At 40.6% G+C, this 18,979-nt stretch overlaps 2 protein-coding genes across 2 annotated transcripts in view; both read right to left on the bottom strand.

Moving 5' to 3' along the window:
* Window positions 1–6,801: 6,801 nt before the first annotated feature.
* On the bottom strand, window positions 6,802–11,086 carry FABP7 (fatty acid binding protein 7). Its single transcript, XM_083731540.1, has 4 exons — window positions 10,881–11,086; window positions 9,258–9,430; window positions 7,902–8,003; window positions 6,802–7,041 (listed from the first exon to the last, which is right to left on the bottom strand). Exons 1-4 carry the CDS (start codon window positions 10,951–10,953, stop codon window positions 6,991–6,993), a joined length of 399 nt encoding a protein of 132 aa, XP_083587666.1. The 5' UTR covers window positions 10,954–11,086; the 3' UTR covers window positions 6,802–6,990.
* A 4,577-nt stretch (window positions 11,087–15,663) lies between these two features.
* PKIB (cAMP-dependent protein kinase inhibitor beta) overlaps window positions 15,664–18,979 on the bottom strand; it is a 36,593-nt gene continuing 33,277 nt past the window's right edge. The window contains exons 2-3 of the mRNA XM_083731551.1: window positions 18,519–18,696; window positions 15,664–17,517 (exon numbers count right to left, since the gene is read on the bottom strand). Coding sequence (XP_083587677.1) covers window positions 17,432–17,517; window positions 18,519–18,666 — 234 coding nt within the window. The 5' untranslated portion in view covers window positions 18,667–18,696 and the 3' untranslated portion in view covers window positions 15,664–17,431. The remainder of the gene's footprint in view (window positions 17,518–18,518; window positions 18,697–18,979) is intronic.

Below are 18,979 nucleotides of genomic sequence, written 5' to 3'. Positions count from 1 at the left end.
GAGCTTCTTGAAAACCTACAAATGTTAATTGACCTTCACATATATTCTTAATATACTCTGTAAATTTATTCCAGTCCTCGGTAAATCTCTGGTCTCGCCGGTTCCGAATTCTCCCCGTTAGCTTGTCTAATTCTGCGTATTCCATCAACTTCATTCTCCATTCTTTTGTCGGGATTTCTTCCTGTTTCCATTTTTGTGCCACCAAAATTCTTGCCGCTGTTACTGCATATAAAAACAACTTCTCATCCTTCTTTTTAATGTCATTTCTTAGTATTCCTAACAGAAAAGTTTCTGGTTTTTTAACAAAGGTATATTTCAACATTTTTTTCAATTCATTATAAATCATTTCCCAGAAACCTTTCATTTTTTTACATTCCCACCACATATGATAGAATGTTCCTTCTTTCTCCTGACATTTCCAACATTTATTACTCACTTTATACATCTTTCCAAGTTTTACTGGTGTAACATACCATCTATATAACATTTTCATAACATTTTCTTTTATTGTAGTACATGCAGTAAATTTCATTCCTTCTTTCCACAATCTTATCCAATCATCAAACTGAATATTATAACCAAAGTCTTTGGCCCACTGAATCATTGCAACTTTAACCTCTTCATCCTTAGTATGCCACTCAAGATGTAATTTATACATTTTTGATAAAAAATTAACATCATTATTCACAATTTCTTTTTGAAATCTAGATTTTTCATCTTGAAAACCTCTTTTTTAAACATCGCATTCAGTTGGAAGTAGTGTAACCAATCAAACACATATTCTTTAACTTCATCATATGGCTTCAATTTCCATTTATTTCCTTCTTTTATAATTAAATTCTCATATGTAATCCAACTCCCCGTCATATTGATCTTCTTAAAACTCATTACCTCCAATGGCGACAGCCAGAATGGAGTTTTAAACTCTAATAAATTTTTGTACCTATTCCATACTTCAATCAGTGGACCTCGGAAAATGTGATTTTCAAAACCTTTATGCACTCTTTTTTTTCTCATACCATAAATATGCGTGCCAACCAAATCTATTATCATATCCTTCTAAATCCAAAAGTTCTGAATTTTCCAACTTTATCCATTCTTTCACCCAGCAAAGACATGCAGCCTCAAAATATAACTTTAGGTCTGGCAGGGCAAAGCCTCCTCTATCTTTTGCATCCGTTAAAATCTTAAATTTTATTCTAGGCTTCTTGCCCTGCCAGACATATCTTGATAATGCTCTTTGCCATTCTTTAAATATTGTAACACCTTTAATTATTGGTATTGATTGAAATAAAAACAACATTTTTGGTAGCACATTCATTTTTACCATTGCAATTCTTCCCCAAAATGACTTCATTCTTCCCCACACTTCCAGGTCCTTCCTAATTTTGTTCCAAACTGGTACATAATTATTTCGAAAAAGATCAATACACTTGGGAGTTAATATAATCCCAAGATATTTAACTTTCTTAACCACTTCTATATCTGTTTGTTGCTGAATTCTTTCTATTATCTCTTGGTCCATATTTTTAACCATTGATTGAGTGATTTCTACTTATAATTAAGAGCAACCTTAGTGAGCACCAATTATACTGGATTGTAGAAGTACACTATAGCTATGTAAGTGGACAGCTGCTATATCCTAGAGCTGCTCAGCCCTGCAGGGGAGGTGAAAATACACAACCCCAAAATAAATAAATAAAATGTATATTAAAAAAGCAGACACACTCTCAGGTGTCCCCAGATGCATCTCCAAAGCTTACCCATTGCACTGTGCTGGTCACAATGCTCACCAGACCCTTGTCCTATCACACCCCCTGCATCACAGCATAATAATAATATCCCACCCATCTGGCTGGACTTCCCCAACCTCTCTGGGTGGCTTACAGCAAATATAAAAACATAATAAAATATCAAACATTAAAAAACAATGTCTTATACAGACAACAAATAAACCAATAAATCAAAATAATAATAATAAACATCATCATCATCAGTTCACAGTTATACCCAAATTAAAATAACTCCAATCCCAACCCAACAAAAACAAAAACAAAATTAAAACCATTTAAAACATTTTAGCCAGTTGCCCCAACCCAAGAGCAAGGCAAGCACAAGAGTTGGGCAGGCCAGATCGTCCTCTTATATACCGGCTGGGATTGACAAGGTATCTGACCCTCACCTGAATCCCATAGCTCTCCTGTAGCTGCCTCTGATTAGTTTTCATTTAACTCTTGGGGGAAATAATTAGCATCACATGTCATGTGCATGGAAGTTGCCGAACTTGATATTGCTGGATAGTTTTGATAAACTGCAAACACATTTTTAGTTTGCTTTCTGTTGCCACCTTGAAACTTTTCTTTATTAGTGCCACTTTGTTTTGTACGATTCCTTGCAAATGAAGGAAAACAACTTTTCTCCTTGTATATGTTGATAATATGTTTTTGGTTACTGAGAACAAACAAGATAAAACAAAAACAGGATTGGGTGCAAGCCTGGCCAGGACATAGGCATCCTGACTGTGACAGAGGTGCCCTGTGTGCGTGCTTGCTTGCTTGCTTGCTTGATTAACAGTTGTTTGGAACTTCAAGGTCTTTGCTCTCCCTTCTTATGGTCTTTGTACTGGACCTGGAGACTCCAATAGAGAGCATTCCATGGCAAGAAGCAGGGCAAGTGGGCAAGAAGAGGGCAAATGACAGGGCAGGAGTTACACGGAGCAGGGTCTTTTCACTGGTGGTGCCCATTGTATGCCTTGCTCTTCCCAGACCTGCTCTCTTTTGGCCTGTATTTTGGAGCTTTATAATTTAGGAAGACTTTGGAAGAACTGGTTGACAAGTCTTATCAGTTGCTGAGGTATGAGCGGATTTTATTTGCTACTATTCTGTGCTTCTGGTGCACCAGCGTTTACACCAGCATAATAGAGTTGGTCAGGATGCCAGAAGGGATACAATTTATGAGCTTTCTCCATTATCTGCACAGCAGGGGGTGTTCAGTCAATGGTGCAAAGGCTGAGCTGAAGCATTCCCTGCTGGTTACCTGCTTTCAGCAATAGGGGTCGCTGTTTGGTAGTACCCAATAGGTTAGCTGTCAGATTCTAGAGCTCCCTATTGGTGGCTCTTAGGTAATTCACAAAATACAGAGTCCATTCATAAAACACAGTGTTCATTCATAAAGAAGTAGCATAAATTTCCATTGCTACATATTGGATGTATATTTCAGCGGTTGAACATACAAGTTTATGGCCATGCTGTAGTGTAGTGCTTATGTGACTGTGAATAAAAGGTGGCTGGGCTCATTGTCTTGGGGTTTGGGGGGAAGAGGTGACAAAACTGATTTCCAGTTAGTGCCCCCCTTTATTTCCATAACAAGTCCTTGAGTCTGTACTCTGAATAGTGACACCAGGGACCTAGAAGGAGCAGGGCTTGTTAGTCCAACCCCTGCACAGTCTCATCAGGCAATTGGAGCAATTGGGCCAAATTGGAACGCACAGGCCTCTGCACCAGGGCAATCTAGATGGATTTTATTTATATCTATAAGATTTTGCAGACTTTGGCTGTGCTTCAAAGTGGGCCCCACTGGCTAGCCCTGAGTCTAATAGTTGCTGGGCCTGAGTTGCCCTGCCCTTGCATGAAGTCTTGGGTTTACAATTTTGGGAGAGGGGAGACTGCACGCTGGGGAGCGGGCTGGCTGGCGAGGCCCCCTAGATTTAGAGGCCCTAGGCTTCAGCCTACTTAGCCTATATATAAATCTGACACTGCCCCTTATGTTCCATTGTGGTAGACGTGGGGAACCTCAGATCTGAGATCCAGATTTGGCCCTCCAAGCCTCTACATGGCCTTTAGGACTCCTCCCCAGCCACACATCCCATGGCAATGGTCTCCAATAGCCCTGCTCTGAATCTCATTGAGTGCTTTTGCATGGATGGAATGTGGCCTGAAACTGTGATAACACCCCTTGTTTGCCTAGATGGAGGATGTGGTGTGTGTGTGTGTGCACGCACGTGCATGCGTGTGTGTATGTGTGTGCCTCGGTGTGTAGAAACCTCTGACTCCTACTGTACACAATTAAGAGTCATATCTGTTAACCCACTAACTTTTGCCTCTGGCCCTGTCCGCCTCTGGCATGCAGTTCCTGGAAGGTTACCCATGAGGGAATGCAGCCCTTTGGCTAAAAAGGTCTCTCCCACCTGTTCACCTTCAAGACTTTTGTCCAAATGTTAGGGTTGGCCCAAGACATTTTGGCACCTGAGGCAAACCACCAAATGGCGCCTCCCTCCTCACCAGGAAAGAAGGGGTGAAAGAGGGGGAATAAAGTTCTACATTGGGATCTGGGGTCCCTGTGGATCCTGCTGTCTGAGGCAGTCACCTCAGCTTGTCTCATAGGTGGGCCTGCCTGCCAAATGCATGTTCTGTAACTTTGTTACAGAACTGAGGACAAAGCTTGTAGCAAGCAATGTAAGGTAGCCTCTCATTCATACGCTCATACTGTGCACATGTAAGAAAGCCACTGCTATAACAAAGAGTGAGGAAAGTGGTACTGGTTGCTCTTCCAGCGATATTGATGACAGCAGTGGGGAAAAACTAGTGTTTGTAAAGGCAGCTGTAGGCAACAATGATTTCATTGGAGAGATATGCGTTCAACACTTACAGCGTTCTTTGGGAGAAATAGTGTCAAATGTTGCTATATCTCTGGTCAGCCTTGTGAAAGATGATTATGTTCACCACTGTAATTGAAAGCAATGCTACCACTTATCTGATTTAAATGTGAGCTTTTTACTTCCTGTTGCATCCCATGGGGTGCTAACGTTTCTTGTGTTAAGTAAAATAATAAAGGACCTTTTCCTTCCTCATTGATGATAAGGGAACGCTGTAATCCAGCTATAGAACTAATGGCCTGTAACAAGTTTTAAAAATATGAAAACCATGCAATTGTTATTTCAGCTGGTTACGTATGCATGCCTCATTACAGACACAACAGTTTTTGCTTTATAGGATGGCTCTGAGTTCAAGTATATGGTGAAATAAAAGGATGGAATGAGTTCTCATGTGCTGCTGTAATAAGAAATAGTCTGCACATATTTCAAATTGGTGGCAAAGAAAATATAAAATGGGCACTACACTCAGTGTAGTATCTTTGGCTTGTTAAATTGGATAAATAAACTTTGGCTTGTTAAATTGGATAAATAAATATATTTAAATTTATGTGTTAATGAATAAGGACCCAAACCAGTTCAAGTGCAAGCTCAGCACCCATGCACAGAAGATTCTTGGATGAATGCTGGAGTATTTTAAAACTCTAAGACAAAGAAAAGGTTCAACTTCAACACTTTCATCACTCCCCACCACGGCAGATTCAGTCCAGTTGTCTCCAAAGCTGTTTATGATTCTGTCTGGATGGAACCAATACCAAAGAGAGTTGTTTAGACTGGGTGGTCATTTCTTCTCAGCATTGGCTTTATGAATGTAACTTCCCATCCAATCAAAAATGTTCCCCCAAAGCATCCTTGTAGTACTGACAGAAGTAATATGTGTTCCCCAGACACCAACCTTTTAATAATGTGTAGAGGGAACCATCAATTAAACCAATGTGTGGAGCCTGTGGACTTGCAGATGTTGTTGGACTCTGACTCCTATCAACCCCAGCAGCATGGCCAATGGTGAGGAATGATGGGAGCTGTAGTCCTGCAACATCTGGAGAGCATAGGTGCTCCCCTGAACTTACCATCTCAAGGGATATTCAACTGTGTTCCCCACGCACCACACATTTAAATGCTGCACTACATAACTTGGCTTCTTCTCATGCCTTACAACTATGAATTGATCGATATGGTGCCTTTCTTGTATGTTTTGTGGCTTCCTCTTTTAGCTTCCCTTAGCTAAGCAGAAATAACTACAGCTCTTGGGTGCCTGTCAAGAATGCTGGAGAGGACCATTCTTATTCTTGTTAGATCTTTAGAGACAAGGACCTCTAAATATACACAACCATGATAAAGCATTTACCCAATCTTGAGTACACTTTGGATTTTACAATTCTGCCACTTAGAGTGTGTGCTACAAGCTTCGGAATCCTATAAACGTCGAGAATTGTTGCAGCTCATGAAGTTGTGAACAATAAATTCATACACCATCAAATTACTTCTTGCAGTGGTGCACGATGAGCTCACCTGTCAAAATCACAGCAGCATTTTAGAAATAACCACAATCATGGAGAGGACTGCAAGTTCCCCATGTGCATCGGCCAGAACACTGTAGCCGCTGTGTATATGGATGTATAACTACATATAAAATCCCATAGGGAAGTTTGATAAGATGGGATATTGGCAATAGAAACTGGAATTTAATCTCTTTTCTTTTATAATATGGATTGTGTGTGTCCAGTATTTTGCAGGTGGGATTCAAGCATATGCCACAGGGATTGAGAGCCTTTGATCCACCAGATGTTGCTGAACTAGTTCCCATCAGCCCCATCAAGTATGGCCAAAGGCCAGGGATAATGGGAGATGCAATCCTGCAACATCTGGAGGGCCAAAGGTATCCCACACCTGGCATGTGTATGGGTAACAGAAAAGATATAGATGTTCATGTAAGAGAATATGTATATGTTCTAAAGACAGATGGAGTGAGATGAGTGACATGTAGTTTGTCCCTCCCTGTGATCAACTATTGAATAAAAGGGCTATCCCACCAAAATTATTTTCACTGAACCGGACCATTAGTATGAAGCCCAAAAATTCTCTTGGTTTCAGTTTCGTTTGAATTGTATAAAGTGTCAAATATTACTGGAATCCTTAAGTAGAGAAGCAAGAATTTCAGAAATTTATTGCAAAGTTTTACTGCTGGCAATTTACAGAGCAAGAGTTTGCCAATTTGATGATATACAGGTAAAAAACAAACTAGCACTTGGTTTTCCTTCCATGTCAGCACTGCTCATTTCAAAGATGATAGTCTGAAGATAGTTCTTCATACAAACTCCAACAAGAGATTGACATTTCTATGCTTTTTCATACTGACGAACAGCAACAATATCACCAAAGGTGAGGGTCTGCAAATTCAAGGAGAGATGGGGTGATTAGGACCAGTATGTACCATTTGGACATAACACAAAGCACCATGTGGATCCTGTGATTCTTCAACAAGCCATTGTTGCAAAAATTAGCCTGCTTGCAGGCTTCCCACAGGCAACTGGTTGGCCACTGTGAGTGCAGGATAGTGCACTAGATGGGCCAGCCTGATCCAGCCAGCTCTTACAGTATGTTCAAAAATTGTGCAAACAGGGAAGGAGGAGGGGCCTCCTGCATAGTATATTACCTTATCAGTATACTGCATTATGATTTATTTCATCAGTATATTGCACAATGTGGTTCAAGTCAAGAACCATTTTACCAAGGGCAAAGATGTTCACATTAGAATGTACCACTGCAGGTTTTGAAAACCATTAGGGTTTGAAAGAAGATATGGAACAAAATGCAATTTCAAGGGAAACCAAGGAATGAAGAGTAATAGAAGAGAAAGCCTCTTTACAGACCTTTCAATGATATGTTGAGAATTCTCATTAGATGTCCGAAGAAGAAAGTCATGGATTTTCCGCCAGTATCCCAACTAACTTCCAGCTGAGGTTGCAATCCTAATCTTACTAAGCTGGGAGTAAACCCCAGTGCATTAAGTAGGACTTACTGCACAATCCTAACCATGTCTACTCAGAAGTAAGATGGCTACACCTTGACTATTTTTTAAAATGTTTAGTTTATTATTAACATTGGAACTGCAGATGTTACTTCTGCTAAACATGTTCTTTATAAGTGGTCAGAAGAGGGGGGAAGTTATCAGAAGGTTTGAGACATAATACTTCATAGTGTTATCAACATGAGCATATATAACCTCAATAAACCTTTATTTACTTACCATGACCATTTTACCATCTTTGATTTCTCTAACGAAGTTTGTCTCTTTGCCATCCCATTTCTGTACATGAACTAACTTATCACCATCCATTGTCACCACTGACTGTGGGTATAAAGAACACACATTAAGTTTATCCAAATAATTCTGAGCCCATCTAGTCACAGTTAAGGACTTTCAAAATCTCTTTATTATCAATGGAAAAATTAATCACATGTGTAAATCTCTGAATTATTAGTCTGAAGCATTTACTTCAAATCAATGAACTTGGTAACAATACAGTTAAAAACAGCTCAGTAATAAAATGCATACTGTATATAAAAAATAATTTGATTCTTATATGCGTAGTTGATTCAAATAAAGCTGTACCAGAATTCATATTTGACCAGGTGTAGGGACCATTCACACATTTCAGTGAATGGTAATAGATGTCATCCAACCAAGTCATACTCAGTGTAGGCTCACTGAAATCAATGGGCTTACATTTCAATTCATTAATTTCAGTGGGTCTTCTCTGGGTATGATTAATATCATCCAGTAAATGGATTCAATGTTTAGTTGAAATCCTTCACTCTAAAAGTCAGATTGCTAAATACTAACGTGGAGTTTGATCTCAAGTCAAGAACACAGCTTCTGATCAGAACAGAAGCATTTCTGGAACAAGGACCCATTATTATCCAGAAGATTCTGGATCATTTGAGACATAGTCATGGGCTGATGCATAATGGAGTCATGAATGTTCTTTAGATACACTATGCCTACCTTCCATGCCCAGAGGTCTCTGCTAAGGGGGTGATGCCACTCCCAGAGGCCTTGGAAAAGTTGAAAGGCAAGTATATGATCACATCCATATACTGAATGCATTTATTTAGAACCAGATCTCATTCGTTTGAACAGGTCTTCCAAATAGGTGTGCTTTGTGTCATAACTTAGGTGGCCCAAAAATTTAATAAAACCCTATAACCTCATTATTTCAATGTGCTGAATAAGTTCAAATCAATCATTTTTTCATGCCTTCCTTAAAACCAGTGCTATTTTTCTTGACAAAGAGGTGCCAGAACCCACCAAGAACACCTCTCTTGTTCTCTTATAATGGCAATGGGGCCTACCTGAGAAGTGCTGGAACTGAGTTCTGGGTGAAAAAACAGCCCTGCTTAAAATTTACTTAGTGCTCCCATCAGTTACAGACAAAAAAATATCTGTCTTCTTATTTTTTAAAATTTATTTTATTTAATTTTTTCCGACTACGGCAGACCAACACAGCTACCTACCTGTATTCTTTTACTTCCTGTCAATTCTGAAAGATTAGTTTTTTTAAAAAAAAAGTCTCTGCTGCAGCAAAAGTTGTTTCTTACTTACTTTGCAGTTCCTGTCATCTGCGGTAGTTTCATCAAATTCTTCTCCCAGGTTGAAGCTGATTTCTGTGTTCTTGAAGGTACTCTGGGTTCTGATCACCACCTTGCCTCCTTCCTGGCAGATGATCACAGTTGGTTTGGTCACATTCCCAACTTGGCGAGTAGCAAAGCCAACTCCTAAGATTTTTTAAAAGAATTTAAAATGAAAATAATGAAACTGGGTTATTTTATATATTGGATTCTGAAGTTTAAAGTGGAGGAGGTCTTGCCACCCCATTCAAAAAATCTTGTTTCCCCTAGAAACAAAGAAATTTTACAATCATCTAGTCCGGTTCCCTGCTCAATGTAGAATCAGTGCAGAATGCAACTACAGCCCTCATGGCATCCAGCCATCCAGCCTTGGCTTAAATCCATCCCAGTGAAGTACTTAGATCTCCTTCTGCTTATTTATTGTATTTACAGCTCACCATTCCATTGGTCTGTTCAAGACTGCTCACAAAATCAGAATTCTGCAAGAGCTTACACCGAATCAATATAAAGTGATTGTAATAAAGATGTGAATGTTAAGTCTGCAATCCTAGGTACAGTTACATGGGACTTACATGAGAGTCAACCTGCAAAGAAGAAGATCTCATGAATTTTATTTTTCTGTTCAGTCATCTACTTTGCAACTCATTGCATAGTTGTCTATGCACATGGAGATTTCCCCCTCTTCCAATACTCGCTTGAGCTAGCTCACTGAAAAGCAATAATGAGGATATAGAATCATCAGTGATGCAATTCATTACCTTGTCTACTGACTGCTGCATTTTGCTCACATAGATGACATTTTTGCTCTAATCAGCACCAGGTTTATATTTGCCTTTGCTACTGCAACAGATGTCATTTATTTTCCACAAAAAATAAAGCGACACAAAGCATGGGCCGTCTATTACAAAGCTGAGCCAGTGCACCCTCATTGTCCCTCAGCTGCTTTTTAATTCACACACAAAACAGTTCCCACAACAGCTATACTGAAAGAGAATTTTGTTTCCAATTCTATTATGCTCAAATATTTACTGCGATGAGCATTTTAGTCCATAAATTTCCAATGGAACTTTTTAATAAGTGTGCTTGGGTATCATATTGTTAGGCTAAGATTCCTGAAAATATTTACTTGGGAGTAACATTCATTCAAATGATGCTAGCAATATCTATGTACATTTACACCCCAATCCTAACTATATTTTCTTTGAAGCAAATCCACTTGATTTAATAAATATAAGTGCACTTCCAACCATAATGCTTAGAATCTCAGCCTTAGTTCATTCAGACTTACTTCTTCACAAGCATATTTAGACTTGCAAACAGCATTTACCAGTACTTAAATTCAAGCATTTGTGGATAAATTCATACTGATCTAAATTACAGAACATAGTTCATCTTCCCTGTGGCAATGCATGCTTATTTAAAATATTAAAATCATTTTTTGGTCAGTATCACAAGACTTACATCACTGTAATGGGTTAGCACGCTGCAAAATCCCACACTCTATAACTGTGCTAAAGAAGAAACATTCACAAACTGCATGAATAGATTACCTAGGATGACCTGGTTTAAGCAGTTAAGCAGTTACCTATATACATACCCAGTGCCTTCATGTACTCATCAAAGTTCTGGCTGTCAATCAGCTTCCAGGTAGCACAGAATGCCTCGACCATTTTAGCTGTTGAATGAGAGGGATAGACAACTGCTGGTGCGAGAGCAGGTGTTACTATTCCTGTGTTAGAATCTTGCACCTTCACTCCAGCTCAGCCCCTTCTTTACTGAGAGAAGAGGCATGCAAACTCGAAAATAACTTAAATTGGAGGCTCCACCCAGGCCTCCTCATTGCTCCTTTGAGGCAGAGTAAAGGGGGGGAGGGGGGAGGAGGAAGGTTTCCAGTCTGTTAGATGATTGGATCAGGCCACTGGGTCAACAGAGCTGGTTGGACTAGCCATCCTATTCACATTGGAAATCAGGGGAGGGAGAAGAAGAGGCTCTTCTGTGAGTGAGGGGAATGTAAAAATGTCTGAGGGTCTTTTAAGTTGTGTTTGAAAACTTGGCATAGGGAGGTGGCGGCCTCAAAAGGGAGAGCCACACAATAAGACATTCAGATTAGTTTCCACTGAAACTCTATATGCTGGTGAAGATTTTAAAAAGACACTGGGCTGTTATTTGTCTTGCAAAGAAAACCAAGGATTAACCCCTTGTTCCCTAAAAAGAGGAAAGTATGAAAGATAGAATTAGCATATCTGCCCACCCCTCCTCTCCCCCAACCCATGCCAAAAAGGAATGAAATATATCAATAGGTGGGGTAATATACACTGACTAAGGCGACATTGTTTCCACAAGGAAAATGGAGGGTATTTAAGAAGTGAGATATTGTATAAAATATTGTTTCAGCGATGTCACTTAACGCAGTGCACACAAAATATTTTTTTCTGACTCTGAATAGACTCAGGCCCAAAGATCTGTGACGTAACACAGACTGCTCCCCCCACCCTTACGTGCAGAAGTATGGGTCACCAAGAAAACATGCAATAAATCTGTAGTTCAGAGACAGAGCACATGCATTCGAAAGGTGTCAGCTTTTAGTATCTCCAAGGAAGGGTTAGGTGAGAACCTCACCTGAAACCCTGAAAGACTGCTGACAATATTGAGTTAGATGGACCATAAGGCAGTTTCCTGTGTTCGTAGCAATAATTTTGGGGAAGGTCGTAACTCAGTGGCAGAGCATCTCCTTTGCATGCAGAAGCTCCCAGATTTTATCCCCGGCATCTTCCAGTAGAACTGTCTCTCGTCTGCAATCCTAGAAAGCCACTACAAGTCACTATACTGAGCTGGATGGATTAATGGCCTGACTCAGGATAAAGCAACTTCCTAAATTGCTAGGTAGATAGCCACTGTGGCAGTACTGGGTATATGCTTCCCACCATTGTCATACCTTGCACATACGAACATGGCATTCAGGGATAACAAATCCAATGGAATCCAAAGGAAATCAAGAGAACTGGAGCGACACTTTTGCTATGCAGGAACAGCTGCCCCAGAGTTACTTGATCCATTTTAAGCTAGTTGATGCTGTGGTGTAGGATGCTGAATTTACTGGGATTCTGTTGCTGTGGTATTTGTTGCTTTTACTATATTTTTACTGTTTTATTGTGAATTGCCTTTAGATTTATTTTTAATGGAAGGTGATGTAAAAGTATTTAAAAATAAATAACTAACCCCCTCCTCCCGCACAGACATGCAACAGACCCTCCAAGTGTCCCTATTTTTCAAGGACATAGGGAGATTTACAGAAGCTGTCACGGTTTCTGATCCGATCCAGGAATGTCCCACTTTTCCTTAGGACGTCCCTATTTTCGTCGGGGAAATGTTGGGGGGCAAGCACGCAATCCCAGGAGGAGCTCACAGCACTCCTATGACCTTACTGTTAGCTGGCCAACTTTGGGGTTGGCTTCATTTCTCCCCCACCCATTGAATGGTCAAAAGGGGGCATGGCTCTGTATCTCCTTACTATCTAAGCACGTCCACCATTTGAAAGCATCCTTTTTGATGGAACCAGGGCCATAATGGAAATTTCTCAAGAGACAAATAGTTGCAGGAATCTGCCTTAATCTTTCCGCTGTGATAAGGTCTCCTAAACTGTTTAGAAATGATCAAATCCTGTGTACACAGCTATCTGACGGTGAAATTCCATGGACCCGGTGAAATTCCAAGGACTCAGAAGGCTAGATTACTATTTGGCTCATCCATACTGCCATTTAATGTGGATAGTAAGCTTCTTGTACCGCCAGCAATTTTCCACTGCCCTTATGACGTTTTTCTCCAAATCACTGCCTTCCCACACTTTTTGCTCCCTCAATCCAGTTTTTCTCATACCCTCTTCTTCCCAGAGTGTCCTGGCATGAGATGCTATGTGGTGACTCCCTTTTTCTTGAGATCATCTTCTCTCCCAGCTCAGACAACCCTTGATGTTTAAGTGTCTTCTAAAAACATTACTTGTATCCCCCCAGCCTTTGCTGTTACATTGTTATAATTTCAGTACATTGCTTTTCCTTTACTCTTGCTGTTGTGAGCTGTGTTTAAAACTGCATTACACTTGTAATGTTATGTTATTTTAAAACTTTTGTACACTCCCTTGAGACCAATGTGGGAGGTGTCATAAAAATGTATTAATATATTCTAGCTGTTTAGCATGTGTTCCCCACAGCTCAATAGTGTGAAGTGCATTGCTAGTCTACGACTTTATCACCAAACAATAATGCAGTTTGCATAGGAGTTTCTGTGTGTTCGGAAGTACTGTGCAGAGAGGAAAATCCATGTCCAAGACAGGTTCTGTTCCTCTAAAGTTCAGCTAACACAAGCCTTATTGAGCTGAAGGCCTGGAACAGCTCAGGCTGCAGGACATTACAGTAAATGGTAGCATGCTTCACTTCAAATGGGTGCAGAGTGCCATCTACTGCTTGCAGCAAGCAATAACAACTTTGCCTGTTCTTTGTGGCCCCTTCACCTTATCTTGGAACTTTACAGCTTGTAAAGAACTTTGGAAACAAGTAAAAGGGTAAAAGACTTTGCAGAATGGTTTTCATATTTTGCAACATTAAGGTAACATATACGTACACTCCAGTTCATCATATTTGGCTTTAGAAAATAGATGCAGAATCACTGACTTCCAGGACATGATTGACTTGCATGTGATGAGGAAATGTGACCTTTCTGAGTGAATTGTAGGAAAGCATTTACCTTTACCTGTAGGAAAGCATTATCAGAATACTGTAGTATCTACCACTATCGAACATTTCAATTACCCCCCTCCACCAAATGTGGGACTCAGTGGGGTGGAACCAGGGCTGGGTTTAGGTTTGCTGAGGCCCTAAGCTACTGAAGGTAATAGGGCCCTTTATATGTCCAGCTGTCCTTTGTCAACAACAAATTGTCACTGTTGCTTGTGTTGAATATATGCTATATGGTAATTTATGGACCTAATAGGTATCTAAAGCCATTTGTACGTAACAAATAGGAGCCTACACAACACAAAACACTGTTGCTGTGTGTTTTATTTTATTTTTATCTTATATTTTGGAAATGTACATCCAGTTTTTTTCTTTAATTTTATTGGGGGCCCCCAAGAGAGTGAGGTCGTAAGCTATAGCTTGTTTAGCTTATACGTCAATCCAGCACTGGGTGGAACACCGTGTAGTACCAAGTGGAGTATGTGCACATGGAATGAGGTTCGCTTGCACAATGAGATTTTCCCCTCCTCTATTCCCTGAGTTTCCCCTAAACTTGTTCTGGTTTACCCCTGAACCCTCCAGAATAGACTTGGGGGGCACACAGGAGGGAAGAGGGGGAGAAAGTCTCATTGTGCAAGCAGGCCTTTTTCCATGCACACAACTCAGCTGAATCCTGCCCAGAGGCAGGCCACAACATTTGGTACAAATTGCTACAGACTTGCCGTGGAGCATAGGAGGATGAATGCAACATCTGTGGTGTGAAATAGAGGGGAGGAAAAATCCATTTCCCTGTCACAGAATGTTGTTTGCAGCAGAGACCAAGGTATGCTGGAGCTGCACGCAATCTTCTTATGAAGAGACTGACTAGCAGAACCCAGCCTGGGTGCAGTCAAATGATGCCACAGGCCTCCCTGAACAATACTGAGCTACAGTAGATGAACCAATGATCTGACTGATCCTGAGGCCATTTCCTGTGTTCCTAACAAGTGAGAAAATTCTGCTTTGCTGACTTGTCACTTGCAAGGCCTATAACAACAAGCAATTGCTAGGTATCCAATGTATACATTTTTTCCTAGCTGATAACCAAACTTCCGCTTGGGTCAATTCTTGGCAAGGAAGGATGGGGATCATCCTGCCCGTTTCTAATTTCTGTATTACATGATAGTTCTGTATGATGCTGATGCATGGCATGTGGTAATGATGGCAATTATTGGCACAACTGTACAACCCACTACATTTTACAACTCATTACCCAAGGCATCTTTGGAAGTGCCTGGAGACAGATAGTCAGGTTGTGTATCCACTGCAGTGACTAGAGGAGGAATGACTGCTGGAAGGAGTGCAGAGAGAAGAAACATCTGTAACAGTGGAACTGGATGCCTTCATCTGCCCACCTGCAATAAAACATGTCTCTCCCGTATTGGTCTCTACAGCCACAGCAGGTGCTGTAACTCTCCAATGGTTTGACTTTACCCCTAAAGGTACACTCTTCCATTGTCTCCCAAGACAGATGGATGCCAACAACAACAACTTTGGATGCCAGAGCAAATAACAAAGTTGGATGGTACTCCATCCAAAAATATACTGCTATGGGTGCAAGAATTGATACAAGTATGCTCTTGAATTGCTGTACAAATAACATATGCAGTATATTTTAAATACAACCTTTATTATAAAACGTGAATCAATCCTTTGGTACAGGCAAAATATATATTGAAAGAAAATGCTTTGAATGTTGATTTTAACAGGATCAGTTATGAGCCAATAAACCCACATCCTAACTCAAGTGAAAAGTTTGCGTCCCTGGGTCTTGTGAAGACACGAGTGACAAAAGACAAAGACCAAATGAAGAGATAACCAATTTCATTTTTCATGCTGAAATGAAATAAAAGTTTAAATCAATTACAAATGCCACTAGTTCACTTTAGAAACTTATGGATACACAGAAGGTTGAGATCACTGAAGAAGTCAGATTTGAGAAAGGGCAGCGCAGAATGCTCTCAAAAGGATTTTAAAATCCTAAGTGATCTCAGTGCCTTGTGACATTTTGAAGGAGTGAGGAAAGAGTGTTTTTCATTTTCCTCTGTATACCAGGACGTCTCTAGAGTCCAAACTTCAAAAGGGTATCCTGGGGTTATAGACAGGTGGCATTCCATTTCCTCCAAAGATTAGACAGCCTACTATGTAAAAAATAAACGGCTTAATATAGCCTCGGATTCTGAAGAAATTAAAAAATGATAGGGCTGGGGGAAGAGAGAAAAGGTTACTTTAGATATGGAGAAAGGAGGGCCTTCCCAGATAGTAGCACAATACTTGTGCCATTGTTACAAGGGACCCAGAGACCTTTCGTACGATTCAGAGATACTTCCATGTTCTGAACACTCTGTATTCTCTGGCCAGGAAACTGTGGTACTCAGAGCAGCCCATTGCCATGGTGACGGCTGTGTGGAACACAGCTCCCATCAGCCAATGGCTGTTGTTGTGTGAATTGTGCTTGCATGAGAGCCATGGGCACCTATTAGATTGTCCCCATGGGGCCTGCCCAACATTCCCCATTCCTGAAACATTGTGTGAATGTGGGGTTGTACAATTTATTGTCTCCCTATCTCTGCCCGAGACACTGATAAACACTGTTACCAGTCTATGTAGACAATAACTGAGTTAGATGGGCAAATAATCTGGTCTGGTATAAGGCCGCTCCCATGTTATTCATTTGTTTACATTTTTAGATAGTGCTCCTTTTGGCTCGGCTACAGAAATGCTGCAAGTAGAGTTCTTAGGGACCTCTTAAAACAAAAAGCACACTGGCAAGTCTGCCTTTCCTGCATCGGTGCCCTACCATTTTACAGCTTTTAGAAATGGATTGTTATTTCTGGAGTTTGAGCTCTCCTGCTCCACTCTGAAGCTCCCATCTCCCAGGATTCATTTTCTACTTTCTTTTTTAAAGCCTTGGTCAAGCTCCGTTGCTGCAGCACAGTGAACCCTACATCTTTTACATTAGTACAGTGCGCCTCCGGCTCTCAATCAGGGCTAGGAATGTTTCACGTTAAACACAAATAGAAATGTTTTGGATTTATCCTCTGAAAAGCCCCCAAGAGATCACCCTAACAGCAGCAAGTATTTGGGTGGTTGTTGCATTTGATTATTTACACTGTATCCGAGAGGATATGCTGGCACTGATTTTGTAACAGGACTGAAAACAAATCTAAAACCTTGACATGCATTCTGCAGATATTGGCTGTGGACTATAGCACACAAATAACTTGTTATTTCATGGATTAAGTAACACCACTGAAAACCTTCAACAGCTCCTTATTCACGTCTGCCAGCTGTTTGAAGTATTGTGTATTTCAGAGTCTTGCATAAGCTGGGAGTGGAATCTGTTGGCGATCTCCACAAACCAAGCATTTCACAAATATTAGGAATCCATGCTCTTCCCTTCCGTTTCTTGATTTTCCGTTGTGGTGTTGGAAGAGGACGTTTCCCCGCCAGCAGCTCCTTCATCTAAAGAGAGGTGGATATGAGAAACAATGTGTTAGATGTACCCTGAACAGTTTTGTCAAAACATTCTGGTGGTTAGGAGGTTTGGTGAAGAGAATTCCCAGTTAAAAATGGATTATGTTAATATTGGACCATATGGAATTCAGAGAATCAGGGAGGTTCTACAATAAAGCTTTGGATAATGGAGATGATATGCTAATTTCATTGTGCAGGAAAAAAAGCATGCTACATGGAAGGTACATACTAGATGGAAGGTAGCCTGTTGCTGTTTTTCTGTTGTGAAGATATACATTTCAGAAGTTCCTGAGTTCCTCTGGCACCCAAAATAAATAAATAAATAAATAAATAAATAAATAAATAAATAAATAAATAAATAAATAAATAAATTTATTATTTATACCCTGCCCATCTGGCTGGGTTGTCCCAGCTACTCTTGGAAGCTTTCAACAAATATAAAAGCATAATAAAATATCAAACATTAAAACCTTCCCAAGACCACCTTCAGATGTCTTCTAAAAGTTGTGTAGTTCTTTATCTCCTTGACATCTGATGGGAGGCCCTCTGCCTGGTTCCCTGTAACTTTGCTTTTTGTAGTGAGGAAACTGCCAGAAGGCACTTGGAGCTGGACCTCAGTGTCTGGGCTGAATGATAGTGGTGGACATGCTCCTTTACATACACAGGGCTGAGGCCATTTAGGGCTTTAAAGGTCAGCACCAACACTTTGAATTGTGCTTGGGAATGTACTGGGAACCAGTGTAGCTCCTTTAGGACTGGTGTTATATGGTTCCGGTGTCCACTCCCAGTCACCAGTCTAGCTGCTGCATTCTGGATTAGTTGTAGTTTCTGAGTCACCTTCAAGGATGGCCCCATGTAGAGCACATTGCAGTAGTCCAAGCATGTACCAGTTGGCCCGTACAGTTGGCAGTCACTAGCTAGGAAATAGTACAACCCTTGGCCATCAATGAGGGGTAACATCTTGTTCTCAATCGTTTTGTCAGCATTACCTTCAGACATTGAGAGCTCAGCTAATTTGTGTGGTAGGTCCGATGTTCCAGCACCAGCGGAAGAACCCAGAATGTCTGGTAAGGCATTTCGGCGACCGGCCCGTCCAGAGGCTGCAAAATCTGTGACCACAGGCTCCACATCAGTCATCTCTGACTTCTTTCCTCATAGCAACATTGACTGAAAAACACAGAGTAGAAAGAAGATTGTCAGATTCAAGAGTCTAGTGTCAGAGCACAAAGTAATCCAGCTATTTGACAGAGGAAGGTAGCTCGCCTTTTGAAAACCCAAATGTCAGCTGGCTGAAGGGAGCACAGAACCAGTTGTTCCTTAGTAAATGTCAGGGGTTCAGCACACCGATGCTGAAATTCTATCCTCAGAATCCACTTTTTCCTTTCTCTCCATTTCCCATTTGTTCTTCAACCACCAGTACTGAGCAGGCATAATAGAAAACTCTCCACAT

The sequence above is a fragment of the Podarcis gaigeae genome (genome assembly GCF_964106915.1).
Source record: "Podarcis gaigeae genome assembly, chromosome: 3".
Taxonomy (NCBI): Eukaryota; Metazoa; Chordata; class Lepidosauria; order Squamata; family Lacertidae; genus Podarcis; species Podarcis gaigeae.
This window is presented reverse-complemented; position numbering and strand designations above follow the sequence as displayed.

Excerpts from the sequence above, each read along its gene's own strand:
- FABP7 (XM_083731540.1), bottom strand. The coding sequence starts at position 10,953 with ATGGTCGAGGCATTCTGTGCTACCTGGAAGCTGATTGACAGCCAGAAC. Across the intron at positions 9,431-10,880 it reads TGAGTACATGAAGGCACTGG|GAGTTGGCTTTGCTACTCGC; the intron begins GTATGTATATAG and ends AAAAAATCTTAG. Across the intron at positions 8,004-9,257 it reads CAGATGACAGGAACTGCAAA|TCAGTGGTGACAATGGATGG; the intron begins GTAAGTAAGAAA and ends TTATACCCACAG.